At 54.7% G+C, this 16,817-nt stretch overlaps 9 protein-coding genes across 9 annotated transcripts; 3 read left to right on the plus strand and 6 right to left on the minus strand.

The window, feature by feature from the left end:
• Window positions 1-945: 945 nt before the first annotated feature.
• CABS01_05893 (uncharacterized protein) lies at window positions 946-1,188 on the minus strand (the record flags this gene model as incomplete). The annotated part of the gene is made up of 1 exon (XM_060539261.1): window positions 946-1,188. One exon carries the CDS (start codon window positions 1,186-1,188, stop codon window positions 946-948), a length of 243 nt encoding a protein of 80 aa, XP_060404656.1.
• An 849-nt stretch (window positions 1,189-2,037) lies between these two features.
• CABS01_05894 (allergen Asp F7) lies at window positions 2,038-2,910 on the plus strand (the record flags this gene model as incomplete). Its single annotated transcript, XM_060539262.1, has 1 exon — window positions 2,038-2,910. One exon carries the CDS (start codon window positions 2,038-2,040, stop codon window positions 2,908-2,910), a length of 873 nt encoding a protein of 290 aa, XP_060404657.1.
• A 1,339-nt stretch (window positions 2,911-4,249) lies between these two features.
• CABS01_05895 (FAD dependent oxidoreductase) lies at window positions 4,250-6,046 on the minus strand (the record flags this gene model as incomplete). Its single annotated transcript, XM_060539263.1, has 2 exons — window positions 4,250-5,569; window positions 5,795-6,046. The coding sequence occupies 2 exons, from the start codon at window positions 6,044-6,046 to the stop codon at window positions 4,250-4,252; spliced, it is 1,572 nt and encodes a 523-aa protein (XP_060404658.1).
• Window positions 6,047-6,743: 697 nt separating this feature from the next.
• CABS01_05896 (domain found in IF2B/IF5) lies at window positions 6,744-8,219 on the minus strand (the record flags this gene model as incomplete). Its single annotated transcript, XM_060539264.1, has 4 exons — window positions 6,744-6,889; window positions 6,954-6,977; window positions 7,052-7,892; window positions 8,208-8,219. 4 exons carry the CDS (start codon window positions 8,217-8,219, stop codon window positions 6,744-6,746), a joined length of 1,023 nt encoding a protein of 340 aa, XP_060404659.1.
• An 844-nt stretch (window positions 8,220-9,063) lies between these two features.
• CABS01_05897 (uncharacterized protein) lies at window positions 9,064-9,463 on the plus strand (the record flags this gene model as incomplete). The annotated part of the gene is made up of 2 exons (XM_060539265.1): window positions 9,064-9,292; window positions 9,360-9,463. The coding sequence occupies 2 exons, from the start codon at window positions 9,064-9,066 to the stop codon at window positions 9,461-9,463; spliced, it is 333 nt and encodes a 110-aa protein (XP_060404660.1).
• A 694-nt stretch (window positions 9,464-10,157) lies between these two features.
• Window positions 10,158-10,679, minus strand: CABS01_05898 (uncharacterized protein; the record flags this gene model as incomplete). The annotated part of the gene is made up of 1 exon (XM_060539266.1): window positions 10,158-10,679. One exon carries the CDS (start codon window positions 10,677-10,679, stop codon window positions 10,158-10,160), a length of 522 nt encoding a protein of 173 aa, XP_060404661.1.
• Window positions 10,680-11,178: 499 nt separating this feature from the next.
• Window positions 11,179-11,980, minus strand: CABS01_05899 (uncharacterized protein; the record flags this gene model as incomplete). Its single annotated transcript, XM_060539267.1, has 3 exons — window positions 11,179-11,309; window positions 11,457-11,658; window positions 11,819-11,980. 3 exons carry the CDS (start codon window positions 11,978-11,980, stop codon window positions 11,179-11,181), a joined length of 495 nt encoding a protein of 164 aa, XP_060404662.1.
• On the plus strand, window positions 11,540-11,713 carry CABS01_05900 (uncharacterized protein; the record flags this gene model as incomplete). The annotated part of the gene is made up of 1 exon (XM_060539268.1): window positions 11,540-11,713. The coding sequence occupies one exon, from the start codon at window positions 11,540-11,542 to the stop codon at window positions 11,711-11,713; it is 174 nt and encodes a 57-aa protein (XP_060404663.1).
• A 1,899-nt stretch (window positions 11,981-13,879) lies between the features above and the next one.
• CABS01_05901 (uncharacterized protein) lies at window positions 13,880-16,473 on the minus strand (the record flags this gene model as incomplete). Its single annotated transcript, XM_060539269.1, has 2 exons — window positions 13,880-16,084; window positions 16,135-16,473. The coding sequence occupies 2 exons, from the start codon at window positions 16,471-16,473 to the stop codon at window positions 13,880-13,882; spliced, it is 2,544 nt and encodes an 847-aa protein (XP_060404664.1).
• Window positions 16,474-16,817: the final 344 nt, after the last annotated feature.

Below are 16,817 nucleotides of genomic sequence, written 5' to 3' on the forward strand. Positions count from 1 at the left end.
AGAGACGAAGTGAAAGGTTGGACGAGCGGGCAATAGCAAGGACATGGGACGGAGTCACACAGTCACTGCCTACCGCGATCAAGCGATTGTCGCGACAAAATAGCAGAGCACGTCAGCTGGCAGAGACCAGACAGGACATACCTACCAAACCAGCCGCGAGGGAATCGGTCTCGGTAAGGCCCTAGAGACATGTGATGGGCTCAATACTTGGCTATGTGATGCTTGCTGACTTGGCAAGACTTTACGACTTTCGGCTACATCCTGCCGCCCCCGAACTCCAAGATCCATGGCCTGCGCCTCGCTACCCACCTTATGTTGTCCGATCTTCTTTCCACTTCCCGACAACCCAATTGCCGTCCATACGACGATGATTTCCTGTCAGTCCGAAAACGAGTCACGACGTTGTCAGTTGCTGGTTCACTGACTGGCCAAAACGACGAACGGCTTACGTTTCCTCGGCACCCAGTTCCGCTTGTCTGATGTCTGGGTTAGTGTGCAGTAGTCCGCCCTGCTTACCAGGACTAACGGCTTGACTTCCAGACAACGACAGTTTTGGGGTCCTGGGGTTGTTTAGGCGAATGGCCAGCAAACATCAAGATGGTGGATCGATCGAGCCTTGTTGGAGGGTCAAGAGGGGGCCACGCCCGTATCAAGGAGTCGAGTCCATCCCCTTCAAGGCTACGAAGCAAGCCCGGCCCGCCAGAAATGGCCCGAAGCACGTATTTTTTTTTTTTGTGAGGATTGTCCCTTGGTGGGCCGGTGCCAATGATGCAGCAAGCAGGTCGGTCAAGACTCCCAAGAGGCTGCGCTAACGGATCCAACGGGCTATTCTCGCACCTCCATGGACCGTTCAAGTTGCTTCTTCTGTCTTGGTCTGTTCTTTTTTCGGACGTCCAGCCCCAGAGCCAGGGTCAGCGAACGACAGTTGCCGTGAAGTCAACCATCTCAGTGCCGATTGACGACTCGCTCAGAAAACGCAGAGAAACTGCCTCGGCCAAGGGGGAGGATCTCCAGTACTATGGGGTTCTTCTCTTTGCACCTCGTCCTAATGACTGCTATTCTCAGTGGAGGAACTGCAGTCATCCCCCCACTTTTGCTGTTTATTCCCTCTCGGGGCTTTCGCGACTTCTGTAGGACGCTACCCGTCCCTACGGTGCGGCCCTGGTTGTGCCTGGACAGCGCTTCCATGCTCTCTCAGGTACCGAGGGCACCGTCAGCAGCTCCTTCGTCACTTGGTTGGGCGAGAGGGTGGTGGCATTGGATGAATGGTGCCAGCGCTAGCAAGACCTGCAGGCCTCCTCCTCTTCCTCCACCACGCACACCCCCTGAGCCCTGCTTTCCGCGCCCCCCTCTTCCCACCTCGCCCAGTCTCGCCAGTCCCGAAGTGGCTCACCTGTGCCTGGCCCTGCGGCCGGCCCTGGATGTTGCTGTCCAGGACTCCAACGTCGTGTTTGTGTGCCTGTCGTCTGGTGCAGTTTTTGCCTGCCATACAAATCCTGGTCGACATCCGCTTCCCAGTCTCGTACACCTTTTTTGATCTTTCTTTTTTCTCTCTTTTCCTCATCCAACAACGCTCCCTCTTGTTTGACCACAAACCCATTCATTCATTTTTCTTGGACCCTTGAGCAGTGCTCGACCAACTATCAGTCCCACCAATTCATTCCTTCACAGAAGACTGTTTCGAGGTTCATCCAAACTACCAACCAACGGATTCATCCCGTCTTGTCGTCACACAGAGAGTTCAGTGAACTCCCTTTTCATCCCAACTCTACAGAATCAGTCTGCCTCCAAACATCAAGTACATACCAAGGACTGCTCCGAGCTCCCATCGACAACCTTGAACCCAACCAGGCTTCCCACGCTGTAGCAAGCACATTCCCTGATCAAGAGGCTTAGCCCATTGCATTCATTTCGCTTCCATCTCCACCTTGACGGAAAGGACGATCACCAAGTTTACTATCAAGAGGCCGTATAAGTCTCCTGAATCACACAAACCAAAACCACTTCGACTACCAACACAGTCTTCGACAAGCCAAAATGAAGACCGCCGCCTTCCTCTGCGCCGTCCTGGCTACCACTGCCATTGCCCAGCCCCATCAGCATGGAAGCAAACGCCGCCATGTCCACGGCAAGCACCAGAAGCGTCACCTCGTCACCGAGTGGGTTACCGAGACCGCATACGTGACCGAATATGTTGATTCAACCTCCACCGTTTGGGTTGAACCCGAGGTCTCGTCCACCAGCTCGGCGCTTCCTACCACCTCCGTTCCCGCCCAATTCTTTGAGCCCGCCGACCAGCCGTCTTACACCACCTTGTCAACCTCCACCAAGCCTTCCGCGGCTGCTTCTCCCATCAAGGAATCCGTTCAGCAGCAGGCGCCAGCTCCCATCCCCACCACCACATCTACGCCCGTCCCTGCTCCCCAGACCCCGACTCCCGAGCCCGTCCCGACTTCAACCTCTGTCTACGTTGCTCCCCCGCCGGCTCCTACCACGTCCACTACTCCCGCCCCCGCGCCTCAACCTACTACCAGCCAGGCCCCTCCCGCGACCACTTCCGCTGCTTCTGGTGGTTCCGGCGGTGGTTCTGGCGGCACCACGCACACTGGTGACCTGACTTACTACGCTGTTGGTCTTGGCGCCTGCGGTGAGGACGACAGCGGCAAGGACAACACCGAGAACATTGTTGCCGTCTCTCACTTGGTCATGGGTGCCCAGTCCAACGGCAACCCGTACTGCGGAAAGAAGGTCCAGATCACCTGCAACGGCAAGACCACCACTGCCACCGTCCGCGACAAGTGCATGGGCTGCGAGGCGGATGCCATTGACGTCAGCGAGAAGGCCTTCCTCGAACTCTTCGGCAGCCTCGGCGTTGGTCGCGGAACTGTCGAGTGGAAGTTCCTTGACTGAGAGGCGCACTGGTGCGCGCTCTCGCTCCAGCTTCTCTGGGGTTCCGCGGGTGCTTCATCGTCTTTTGCCATGCCGCTTCCCAATGGAGGTGCCGCGCTGATCACCTACCATGGCAGTTTCCCAAGACAGCCATTTTTCACTCAAATCTCAATAACAATTATGGTCACATTTCACCTCACTTGAATGAGGACGGCGCCTGGTTCACAGCACGGGACTGGATTGGATAACAAAAAGACTACGAACAAAACTACGGTTTTGATGACGTGATGACGAATATCTCTATACCTGTGTATGCGTACTCCGTTCGTGGGTCCATCCTGGGCGGATGCATTTGGTGTTCTGTTTGTGGATATGCTTGTCCACCGGTCAGTTTCTAAACTTAACTTTCAATGTATATATCTATCAGGGGTGTTATCACCATATGGTATCCCCGAATGGGCTATTGGGACCAATGTGGTTTCCAGGACAAAAACAAAAAGTAGAAAAATCCCATTATTGGAACTCAATCTGCAATCCCACTCTCCGCGTTTCCTGGACAATCGGCCGAGTGACTGCCCTCTTCCACATCTTGGCATTCTTAATGTCTGAGAACCCTCATGAGATTCCCCTCAAAACGCAATGATATTTGACGAAATGTTCGCCATGGTAGGCAAAGGAGGGGCAAAACCTAGCCTCCCACTGGTTTGCAAAATGACACAGTCGAACATTCCAACGACCAGCTCAGGTGACGTCCAAACTCCAAAGAGGAGAGAAAAAGCAAACATCGCCCAGCCTGACAGAGACATTCTGCATCGCATCTGTTACCGTGGCTGCATTAGCCGTCGAGCCCCCAAAGCCCCCTCGCCCCCCCCTTCTCTTGCCTCTCTGGAGTCTGCAGAGGCGATTCTCTCTGACACCCAGGCTTGTACGTGTCTCGCTCCGCAACGATCCGGATCGTCCTGGGCCAGTCCAGCGAGCCGGGCGGCGGTTCAGCATTCCTCGTCTGCCTGCGCCTCAGTTGCCTTGACTTATTTGGTAAAGGCTGGTTTCACGAGCCGAAGACTAGAGAAAGAGAGATGGCCTAAGTCCAGTCCCATCCTCGCAATGCGCCTTGCCCTCATTGTTGTTCCATTTTGGCGAGGGAAACTGTTCACAGAGGACCGATATCCCGATGTCTCGTTGAGTTGGAAGACGAGGTCTAGATGATCTATCCATTGCCACAGACTGGGCTTTTGTAGCTGCAAGAGCTACCTATGCTGTACAGAGGATGATGTCGAAAACTCGCAGAGGAACTGCACCGTTTACACACGCCCCTATTCCGAAGTTGCACAGAGATTCGCCATGACAGGCACACCTTTGTCTACAACAAGAACATATCCAAGTCATCCATCTCCTTGATGGAAGGCAAAGCCCTCGCCTTCTCAGCCCTCTCCTCACTGACCAAGAACTCAGCCGGAAGCTCCTCCTCCCCATCCACGTCATCCTCCCTCCTGCTGCTGCCGTCGCCGCCGCCGCCGATCATCATACCCGCCACAGCCCGCCCGCACAGCGCGGCTTGCGGCATCCCGTGCCCGGTATACCCGGCGCAGACCCACAGCCCTTCCCCGCCGCCGAGGACGGTCCCGGCGGGCACTTGTCCCACCCACGGCCTGCCGTCGCGCGAGAAGGCCATGATGCCCGTCCACTCGTGACTCGCTTGTAGCTCCTTCTTGCTGTTGGCGTTGGTGGCGCTGTCCTCTTCATCTTGCGCCTCCGTCTGCGTCTGCCCTGTCCCCGTGACCGTATTAGTGCGACCAGTATCAGTAGTGCGAGCAAGATCAAGATTTCTCGCCCCAGCCCGCCTCAAATACGAAGCAACAACAGGATCAACCTCGTCATCGTCAGAAATACCCACCCCGCGCAGCGTCCCATTCGCCCGCCCACCGCCCAGAATCATCTCCAGCCCGGGGCCGGGCCGTTGTATGAGGTAATCATCCTGGTTCGGCTCACCCTTCGCGGCGTCGGAGCTCGCCATGAAGACATAGCTCCTCCCGAGCTCGGCGCGCGGCCGGGGCGGGAAGAGGGCGGCGACCTGACCTCGGACGGGGACGACGAGGTCTGCGAAGCGGGGGAGGAGGCGCGAGGTGTAGGCGTTCGAGGCGAGGAGGACTTGCGCGGTGGCGATTTGGCCGCGAGGGGTGTGGAGGATCCATGATGGTGTGCCGGACGGGGTTGAGGGGGCAAGGTGTTGGAGGCGTGTCACAGGCGTGGAAGTCTGGATGTTGAAGGAGACACCTTGCCCGACGTTTCCCGTCAAAGTGTCCACGTCAGCCTTGTCCACTCCGAACCTCCGCAGCAGATCTTCAAAGATCCACGACACGAGCTTGTAGGGCCACACGCTTGCCGCCTCCTCCTGCACGACGGCGCCGGCGGCGTCCGGGATCCTGAGGTCTGCGAGCTCCTCCGCGTCCGTGACGAGGCGCGCGAGCGACGCGAAGCGGGGCGGCAATGCGGCGATTTGCTTGCGAGCGGCGTCGACGAGATCGGGCGTCAGCAGGGCGTGAACGCCGCGGAGGGAGACCCAGTCGCAGGGGATGGCATTGCTGGCGATGAGGTCACGGATGTGGGCGTAGTTTGCGAGCTCAAAGGTTGCGATGGCGGTGTTTGGGTTGTAAGCTACCGGCTGGCAGTGGCCGCCGTTCTAGATTGTCAAGTTAGTTCTAAAGGTTCCTTTTTAAGGTAAATCGGAGGGCTTGGGATGTTGGTGGGGATAGATAGTATGGCGTGTATGAGTGAGTGAGACGATGATAAGGAAGTCACCCCCGTCTAAGCCCCTCCAAACAATGGAAGAACCTCCATAACGAGACATTCTCAAAATACACAAGAAATTGAAAGAACTCACCCGTCCGGTAGCCCCCCAACAAACCTCCCGCGCCTCAAGCAGAACAACCCTCTTCCCCTCCCCACCAGCGCCGGCGCCAGCCCGCTCCAGCAACTCCTTGGCAGCGAACGCGCCCGTGATGCCGCTGCCGACGACGACGACGTCCGCGGTCGGCGGCAGGTCCCGTGTGGTCCGGTGGCCAAGCAGCGTCTTGGAAGGCTCGCGGTGCCAGTACGACGCCGTGCTCTTGGCCGAGGGCAGATCGGCTTGGCCCGGCTGGAGGGTTTCGCCTGTCATTGCTTTGCTTGTTGAGGGTTAAGTTGAGATGCTCGGGGTTTCTTATCGGGGTTGAGGGGTTATTGATAAGCTTTATAAGACCGCGATGTGCCGTTTTTGGAATGTTGTGAATTGGATGTTAGAGACTTTTACTGCAGCCAAAGTTCTGTGTGAAATGCAGTCGTCAATGTTGGTATTTATGTGATGGTCGCGTGAACTGATCAGTCATGTGCCTGGGCGAGAAAAGTGGTGGTGGTGGTGGTTGACTATAGGTCGCCGCACATGTGAGGTCGCCCGGCCTTGCCCCTCCGGCCCTTGCTCTCCTCCCGCCGTACGAAAGCCGAAACGCGGCATCATTGACACACGTCCGCGGCCTGCGTCACTGCTGTCGTAGATTTCCACAGACTGCTGGTTACTGCAGATACGCGTGTTTAAAAGAATGCCGAAGACATGAGCATCATCAAGAAATTTGACATTACTGCCCGACTACCGTACCAATTTTTAAGGGTGGAAACGCCAATTTTCTCTATTGTGCCATCAATCCATTGGCCACCCGGAGCGCCGCAGCTGTGAATGCCGCAGTGCACACTGCCTGGGCCAGCGAAGGTCATATCTACAAGACAAGAGTACGCTAAAGGACGTAAATAGCGTAGAAGAAACACCTCTCCAACTCTTTTCTCGTTTCTGGTCCGTGGGGTCATAATTTGGTTGTCGTCGCTTAACCCTGCATCTTTCTTCTCTTTCCGATCTGGGCGGAGAAACCGGTCTTGATGGCGGTGACGGAACGTCTCGAACCGCAAGAGTTGCAAGTAATGAAGTACAGACGGTTCTCTCCCTTGGACAGCTCGGTGTCGGCGGACTTGCCTGGGGTCGGTTGTCAGTAATCGCAACGAGACGCAATGGTGGGGTATTTTGTTCGTAAGCTTACAGGTCTTGCAGGTGACGTACTCGACTGTAGGGAAAGAAAAGAACTTTGGTCAGCATCTACGCGGCAGCAAACGTCAGGGGCACCGAGCAAAGACTCACTAATGTACTTGCGCAACACGTTCTCAAGCTGCTTCTGCTGGAAACGACCCTTGATAACAAGGCGTCTGCTGCCGTCGACGGAACCGCTGGTACCCAATTCGGAGAAGAGGTAGGCTGTGACGTGCTCCTCGGTTCTCTTCATACGCTTGCAAATTTCGGCAATGTTGGCAAAGATGGTCTTCTTGTTGCCTTCACGCATGCACTGCGGGGGCGGGATCTTGTAGCTCTTGGAGCCGCTCAGAGCGTGGTCGGGGTTCTTCTGAGACAGCTGGTGGAAGAAGCGGTTCAGGAGCAGGCTGTAGCTGAGGGCCTTGGTCTCGTCGTGCTGCCAAATACCGGTACCTTGGTCCATGTCGCCATCGTCGGCAGCACCCTCGGCCTCGGCGCCCTCCTCCTTGCCCTCGAGCTCTAGGGCCTTGAGCTTAGCGGTGAACTCGTCCTCATCGCCGTCCTTGGGAACCTTCGTCTTCTTCTTCTTCTTTTTGATCGACAGGTCAAGACCGCCGTCCTCGCCAGCGGCAGCCTCCTCAGCGTCGTCACCTTCCTTGGGAACCTTCTTCTTCTTCTTTTTCTTCATTGACAGGTCGAGCCCGCCATCTTCAGCAACATCGGGGACAGGGGCCGTCGCATCTTCGGCTCCAGCTTGAGAATTGGCATCAGCATGTAAGGCTTCAAGGGCTGCGGTAAGCGGCGGCGTACGGGGCGTGTGCGACTGGGCTGTCTCCTTGGGTTCCTCGGTGGCGTTGACCATTGTGACTGAACCGTCTGCGTCGACTACTACTTGCTCGTCTGTGAAGGCGACGGATTTGCGCTGTTTGCGTTCGGGGGCGGGAGTGGTATCCTGTGGGGGAGGCACCTATGTTAGAAAACGATATTCAATGGTGTTTGGGTCTTTTTTTTCTTCACCGTTTGAGGAATTGAAGAGAAAAAAACTGGATCAGTAGAAGAGGGGACGGGGGGTCGAACAACGGTCAGGTGGTGATGATGTCCAGCAGCTCGGGCGGTTTGACAGAGGTTGAGTCACGGAAAATGTTCTGTTCAATTCGTGTCTGGTTCCGGTTCGCAGTGGGGTAATCAAGCATGGGATTGGTGGAGGGGCCAGTGGGTGGTGGTGCTCAGAAGTGCGCATGAGGGAGGGCTAGCAACGGTAACTTACTTCGACATCCATGATTGCGGTCTGTGTCTCACTGAACCGAGTCTCGGTTAGGTATCCTGGGGCGGCGCCTGGCGAATTCCTTTGGGCTGGTATTAATCTGGGCTGGTCCACGGTGCGACTGAATGAGTCTACTGTCGGCACGATATGGTGCAGAAATCCCAAACGACCGGTCTGTGAAATGGCGGAAGGAGGTTGTCTGTGGTCCGTCACAAAATGGTTCGGTAATGCGAATTTGTGAGAGCAGAGTTGAGAATTGGCTGCAGCAGGTGGGAGATTTTCTTGAGGGGGTGTGACGTGAGGGTGGAAGACGACTATCTTTGCCCACTGTAAGGTAGCGGCTGCGCGCCCGACAGGTGAGGGTGGGCTGTGACTCAGTGATTGTACGTCTCACGTGACTGCAAGGTGACTCTTTCCGTTTGTGCCCGTTGCCGTCTGTCACCATGCCTCCTCGCCTGCAGCGTTAGTAGGACCCATCAAAAGCGACTTGCAAGCCAATTACAATCGAGGTCCCAACGTCTGCGAGTGGCCGTCCTGATTGCCGTTTCTGGTTGAGGAAACGGGGAAGAGAGAGCTCCAGGCGTTCCGATCTCCGCTGTTGGCCCATTCAAGCTGCACCGGCATTAACCATTGGAGAGACATCGCGGACCTTGAATCAACCGTCCCCTGCGAACGCCCATCAAGAGGGTCGTCTTGTATCACAACAGCTACGAACATCAAGCGGACGCGTGCAAGGGACAGACCCTAGCTATTTCCGAGAAGCAGCGTGCCGACCGAGTTTGATATCCTCCTCCCCCGATTCATCCAACGCACCTGAACCCAAGAACCGAGCTGCCGACGACGCCTGCCTTCCCCCGACATGATGGCATCCACCGACTCCTTCATCCTGCACGACGACGTCTCACCTTCCTCCGATAACGACGAGATTGACTCCCTGCCTTCAATATCGAGCAGCGTGCTAGACTCCGAGGATGAATCAGACGCCCAGGAGGAGTGGGAGCGTAGTCTGGAGCAGGTCCAGCTCCTCTTGACCATGGTCATTGTTCCCTTTGCCGGCAAATACTTTGGTCGCAAGTTTGCATACTGGAGTAAGCCTCGCCCCGGTCTCTCAAGTCTCTCGTCATCGTTCAAGGTGCTGACACGGTATACCCACAGGCTGGTCACGATACATGGAATGGATGCATAACGTCGAGGTGCGGTGGACGAACAAGGGCGCCTTCAAGGCCGCCGGCGCGGCTGAGGCAGCGGCAACATTATAAGAAGCGCATTTTGGGGCTTACTGGGCTCTTTGGAAAAACGAGACTTTGGGCATTCTACTACCAAGCCCGCAACATCCTGCATGGTGTTCGGCGTGTATACATGGTTGGCGTTGAGGGCAAGCCGTCATAGAAGACCAGGCGGCACATATTGAGGCGAGGCATCCAGCCCGGTCCAAAAGACTAGATCTAAATCGAACGTTTGAACGAATTTATCAAGCATATCTCGATGCCAAGGGGGTCAACTAGCTCACGATCGCAGTATTCTCAGTATCGATTTGGTCAATCTCGGAGGTGAATACGTAATTCATATCCTATAATCCTTATTGGGTCACATGTAGTAGGTAAAGGGTAAAGTCGTGGAATGGTATCAATTCGTTGTTGTACTACAAAGAGCTGCTGATGGCTCCATGACAAATGCCCCAGCTCCCAAGGCATCATAGGCACCGCCGTATCCCTGACAAGATATCCATGTCATCCCATACCCATATCCAGTCATTCATTATTACTACATGCCATCGTGAAAGGTAAAGTTATCAATAACCTGCCGCCAACGCCGTCAGGACTCAGTGGTCTTCCTGCAAGTCTTGCGATGACCAAATGTCCTACCCAGCCGGCCCGTCCAATTCCATACCCCGTTTGTTCTCTATTTCATTTTGCAGAGTCTGCGCCGCACATAGTTGAGAAAGTCGTAGACTTAGACGCCGACTTGGGCCATGCTAGGGCGAGAGCTGCGGACAGAGCCACCGCCGCGACGGAAGTTCATGAAGGTGAAGAAGCCTCCTGCGCAGAAGCTAGCAAAGAGGAACCACATGAATACGGTGCTAGCCTGGATCTCGCGGCATCGCTTCTCATCGTCGCCGGAACCCCAGACGATGTAATCGCTCGGCAGGTTGCTTCTGTTCAGAGAGCCGCAGTTGACTGCGCGCAGCTTGGCCGAGAGAACAATAGCGTCGATGAAGGTGAAGAGAATGGCTGCGCCGTCAAGTGCCAACAACACAATGGGAATGGCGATGGCTGAGACAAAGGCAGCGGCAAGGCCGTACAGAGCCGCCAGCCAGCTGAGGACGGCGACGAACATGGAGAAGTTGATGGCAGCCATAGCGGAGCCGGCGCTGTTAATGTTGAGGGCGATGACATTGCCGATCAATGCTGTGACGAGGAGGACCCAGAGGATCTGTACACCTCGGACGAGGACCTGCAACATTGATTCCATCATGTTGGGCTGGTTGTGTATCGCTTGTCGTGAGAATTCGGCAAGAGCGATTTCAGGTATCTAGAGAGCTTGAAAAAGCCGAGAGGACGGTTCTCTATAAGCACCGGAATGTGTAATTGGTGTCGACGATTTGTTTATAGCTGTGTCTAAGACGAAGCTGGACTGTGGCGTGACTGGTGCTTGATGACGATGATGAATCTTTGCTGTTGATATTGTCAGACAAACAACGAAATGTCGATTTCGGACTGTAATTGTGTGTGTGATGTGGAGGAGGACAAGAGTCAAACAGAGTCTTAAGGGGTGGCGTGGGACAAATAAGATAGTTCTGGATCTGGACTTTGGTTGTCGGGTGATTAAGGTCGTGGCGGAAAGGCAGTCACAATGAGCAGCAGACAAGGGTATCTTTAATAAGTTGGGAGGGTGGGATGGGATCGGTCGAGGAGGGTTCTTCCCAGGTTAAAAAGTCAGTCGGACATGGATGGGAACCTAACCTAAGCCGCCTCTACTGTGCAAGGTGAAGAAGAACTCTTTCGGCACCGGGCATGGAGATTGTGCGCTGCTGCTGCGGAAGCTGCGCGCGGACAAGGACAAGAGGGAGATAGAGCTTCGATGATGGATCGGCACTTGCGGGAACTATGACCTCACCAGCCAATGTCTTTCCTTCACGCGCGCAAAACACAACACAACACCATCAACACTAACACGGTACGTACCTCCCCCCCACCTACCTACCTCAGTTCCGTGCTCTATCTACTGGCATCTGAGCCTCGATGTACTTACACATGCGCACACGCAAGACACTGTACATGACACCGTTCGGTAGGGCGCGAGCTTCCACGCATTGCTTTGCAGCTTCAAGCTTGATGTTGCTCGAGCGCCTGACATGCCTAACGCGGTCCAATGGCATCATCCAAGGGTCCAAGACGGCTCCGACGATGCCGCTAGACGGCTTGGACGAGACCGCGTTCAGCCCAACGAATCCCTGGGACATCCGCGACCGTCATACATTTCGCGCCCACCGACCTGCCCCGTACTGACGGATAGGGCATATTCAACTGGCAACAGCTAGCTTCTGAAACCAAGGCAGTAGAACTTTGCAGGGGGAGTGAGCAACTCGGGGCTGAGAGGGAAAGATTTCTTACAGATGGTGGCGCGTTTCTGGTGGGCGCCTCTCCCGACGTGCCCGAAAGCCGTGGACCACTGGGCCCTCTTCTCGTCCAACTTGTGGACTTGTTGGGAAACTCTTGGGAGGCCGCAAGCAAAAGGAAGCAAGGCCGCAGCGCTCGTGGTTGCGCGGCTCTCATTGGCAATTGTGGCTCTGTTTTCGCCCTTCCTGCAGGGTTCATGAGTTTCCCATCCAGCTTTCCTGTGGTAGGGATGGTAGGTGAAAAGACTTTTCTCGGTGCTCTGAGCCCTGTCAACTCTGTCAGACCCTCTCCCTACCTTCCCTATGAAGTACATAGAACCCCTACATGCTGCACTCCGTAGGTTATTATCGGCGGGGTGATGCCGGTTGGCAGGTGAAGAGCCTCGCAGTCCCCCTCCCACTTCTCTGGGATCCTTGGAAATCCTCTTGCCCCTCCTTCTTCGCCTTGTCTGCCGTGCGTTCTCCGGCCCCTGCAGCAAATCCCCCTCTCTTCCTGGCGATTCGCTGTTGCTTTGGGGGAAGTCGGCCGCAGCCCAGCAACCACCCCTAGAGAAAGCATCCATTTCGACCATCCACAACACATCTAAGCCCCGGCTCATTGTTTCTGTACCCTTGTTACGATCGCTGTCGTCCTATCGAACCTTGTGCGACTACTTCGGTGAAACAAGGTGAAGCCAGCATATCCCGCGCTTGGGAAAGTCTGTCGCGTCGAACTTGAGCTGCCATCCATCTAGACCCTCACAGATATTCAGCCAGGAGTCATGATAATCAAGGTAAATAACAGAAAACGCAGGAGCAGCAAATCCCCCGGTGGCTTCCCTACGGACAAACAGTCACACCCGCGTACTATTCAACAAGCTTCCGGCGTGGTGAACTCACGGTCATGATTTACACCCTCAAATCAGCCCTACCAGTCCACAGTCCCCTAAGTCCTGATTGACCTTTTTTTTGTCGCTTGAGAGCGGACAGTATCTAGCTACAATTATCATCATATGAACATAGAGGTTAAGAAGATCTCTTTAAATCTTCGTACATCTCCATTCAGTCTCTTGCTCTCTAACTTTCATTTAGTTTCGTTAGGGACATAAAACGGAGCGATAAGAGACCTCATCCGCTCATTAGTGGCATCGGAAGTATCATGGTCTTTGTTTCTCCCTCACCAAAATCGACTCTCAGCTTCTGAGACGTATTTTGCCGCTATCAGTGAAGCAGCCATTGAGACTGGCGGCACCGACAAAAGAAAGCACATTCATCCAACGTAAAGGGCTTGGCGTCACCCTGCAGCTCTTTCGTCTAGGTAGCTTGCTATGCCAAGCGATCATCCATTCTTCATAAGCCCTCTGATGTCCCATTTCTAGACGTAATCAACTACTCATCTGTTGTCGCCTTCAGAAGCCCCCTACCCAGGGCCGAAGGCGATTCTGCTCGCCTTACACTACTGCCCTGGATCGTGACGTTTAGGACACTTACTCACACTCAACTCAACACCCAGATCCAAAATGTCACGCGTCACACTTCTAGATCCCATGGCGTCATGGCTACCGAGCCGCTGTCAAGCTACTGCGGCAATAGAAGAATTACAATTTCTCTAGCGCAGAAATTATGACCTGCTGTTACTAACAAGTCTAGGTAGTGTAGCAGAGCAGAGCAGACACACAGACACACGCCGTGGACTCAAAATTAGCCCGAAGCCAAGCCGGGCACTTTCGTCCTAAAAAGTACGCCAGGAAAGGAATCATGACGTTACTCGAGTGCAATGGGTTTACGCACGGTCATGGGATATCGACCTTTGGTCATTCATTGACAAAAAATTACCCTCATCTAATCATGTTCTTGACGAGGGGGGAAAAAAAAGTCCACCGCTGATGCGTATCATCATGATGTCTCCCCTGTTATTGACACGAACCCAACGCCACAGCCGTAGCTAATCCGTTTTTGCGCTCCCCGCGTACTCCGCGTGTCTCTCAACCTAGAAGTTGGAGAAAGGAAGGAAAATTGACCACCGCCCCGGCCGCCCTAGATTTTGGAGAGTTCTAGAGCAACTACATCGTGTTCTTCACCGGCTAAAGTTCAAGAGCCCCTCAATATACTTCCGTGTGTCAATGCCGATCCCCGACGCAAGACGGCCCGCGCCGTCACCGCCCCACCCAGATCCCGTCAGTCCTATGCCGCCCTCGGCGAACGACGAGCTGACGCCGCGGTAGCCGGCGTGATCGCTCGCCCTACGGATCAGGATAATCTCCTTACTGACCGTCGGGCTCGGCGGCGTAGGCGATGCCGGCCGCGCTGTGCTGGATCCATCGCCGCTCGCTGGGGAAACGTCCCTATCCGACGTCGACTGGGCGCCATCCTCGTAGTTCTGCGCTGGCTGAAATGCTTCGTCGCTCGTGGCGTGTCGATTCAGGATGCGCTGCCAGACGACCCACCAGCCACGATTGGTCTTGCAGGTCCTCTCGAGCTGATTCATTTCCGGCCTGGTGAGGTTGAAAATGTTGAGTAGTTGCATGTGTGTGTTCATGGCCTCCACTCTTGACCATGGTAATGGTGCGTTTGATAGGAATGCTTGTGTGTGGTCCGGAATATTTGGTATGGTCGAATGTACCGTCATAGCCTCAGCGTCCCATACGAGATCGTAGATGTTGGACGATGAAGAACTGGACTCCGGCCTATCTGGCCGATATTGGATCGAAGATAAAAGTGGCTTTCGTAAAGGTGCTAACTGGAAATGAAGAGACTTGTAGAACGAGTCCCAGGCCAGCGAGTCGGTCCTCAACTCAAAGAGGAAAGTAAATATGAAGGGTTTGTTTACGTAGACGACGACGCGCATCTTGCTTGCTTTGTTCGAGTCCTGGTTTCCAAATGTCGGGTTCGAGCTCACAGCGTTGGCTCCGAGAGGCGTCACATCGTTCGTGAGGTTGCCGAGGTTCCTCACGACATCTGCTTCTAGGCGATCCGTGCCAACTTTGTCAAGCTCAACGTGGACGGTGCGTAGCATGGTACGAGAGTTCGATTCGGGCTCAGCTGCCTCATCTGAGGCTCCGTTTTCCTCATCGCCACTACCCTCCTCGACATCGCCCATCAGGCCAATGAGGTAGTGTCCCTCGTCATCTTCCATCTGCTTAGGTTTCACATGCGGGTTCACCGCAGCCTTAGAGGACTCCCCAGTTTGAAACGCAGCAACGGCAGATAGTTGGCTCCTAACCGCAGACGAAGAAGTATCCGATTTGCCGATTGACCAATACGTGCCGTACCCCAACTTCATGACCGTCATAAGTTTGTCCATGTGGCCATCGCTCTCTCCTTGAGTTGGCGTAGCGGTAGAGCCGGTAGCGGCTACAGTGTCGGCTTCGGTGTCGCCGATCTCGGGAACGGGGGCCGAATTGTCCTTGGTGTCACTTGGCCTTTTGGCTTCTTTCACCGTACCAATATCAAGCCCACGCCGCTCAGCCAGTGTTCTCGTCGAGGTCGAGCTCCCAGAAGCAGAGCCAGAATTTGATCGATGATTGTTGGGGCGAACCGGCGGCCGTACTGCTGGCTTCGTTGTAAGCGCCGGGGCTGGTGCTGGTTTGGCTTCCGGGACCGGCTTAGATCTCTTCACCCGTCGGCCAGCGCGAAGAGATGTCGGACTATCAATGACGCCGTAGGCGTTTTCTCCCCATGTATACAAGTCTTCCATCCATAGGGTGATATCTCTCACGGACTTGCGAGATAACGCTCCTATCCCCAGAAAAATGGCACCGTCTTCAGGACCTGGATCTTCTCCTGTACCCAGCCAGGACCTCTTCGGCTCCTTCCCGGTTTTCGACTCCCCATCGGCATCCAATGATCCAAATTTTGAGACCACCAGGTCTTTAAGACCCTCAACTCTAGTGACGAGCCCTTCCAACACCTCTCGTTCCCCACTGCCCCGCTCCTCTTCGCCGACGCCAATGCCCAGTTCGCCAGACGCAGCGATGTTGATGCCTCCAAATACTGTGCGAATTGGGTTCCCTTGTAACATTACGTTCCAAGTTGACAAAAATAGGTCCCAATACCGACCAAGCAGGCTGAGGAAACTCATTCTTCGGGAGCGAACAAACAGGGCACTGAGTGAGGTGCCATGATGAAGCAGAAAGATAGTATGAGCACGGAGCAGATCCTGCAACAGAAGAGATGACGGCTTAATCTCCTTAGATGAATACTCGACAACCTCTTCTGGGGTTTCTTGTGCTTTCCCTGTCTGAAGCTTGGGCGGCAAAGGAATACGAGTAAGATCAATGGACTGCAGGCAATCAGCAATAGGAAAACAAAGCAGTGTAAGGAGAAACGTACTGCAAGAATCCACCAGTCTTGCTCCAGCTCATGGAGGATCACACGTGTCTTGTCCGTGTCGATGGAGTCGACAGGCTGGCCGCCAGAGAAGCTCTTGCTGAACTCGACCATGCCCTGGGCAAGACCAATCTGACGAAGACGCTCATTGCGCTCCTCTTGAGACAGATTCTCAGTTGGCTTTGCACGTGAGCGGTGACGCCGTTTATGTCGTTGGGTGTTGACTGAAGAGTAGTAAACAATTTGATCGTCAAGAGTCTCATCGGAATGACCCAACGATGGGTTGAAGATGGCAAGGAAGCCTAGCTGAGCCGAAACGATGCCACCCGGTGACAATGCCATGGCTTTTTTTGATTGCTTGTGATGGTGTGGTCCTGCCAACGGCGGTTCACTGAGAGCGGGGACGGAATGCCGTGATGTCCAGACCCATGAACTTCAAAACAAATGGGTGCAACGTCGGTGCGGCGGATCCAGACGGTATGTAGCAGCAACCGCTGACGATGGTAAACAAATGGTAGGTCCCACGGCTCGTGAGGTGGCGTCTGAAAGGCTCGGAGCGTTTCTTCTTACGCTCTAACAAGCGTCAAGAGCAGCAGGAGCGGCAGCAACAATCCGAGCCGAGATGCAGAAATAAGGTAGATTATTCGAAAACGGAGCTGGCGTCACCGACAATGTCAGTCAGCAAG

The sequence above is a fragment of the Colletotrichum abscissum genome (genome assembly GCF_030869225.1).
Source record: "Colletotrichum abscissum strain IMI 504890 chromosome Unknown Scaffold_12.1, whole genome shotgun sequence".
Classification (NCBI taxonomy): domain Eukaryota; kingdom Fungi; phylum Ascomycota; class Sordariomycetes; order Glomerellales; family Glomerellaceae; genus Colletotrichum; species Colletotrichum abscissum.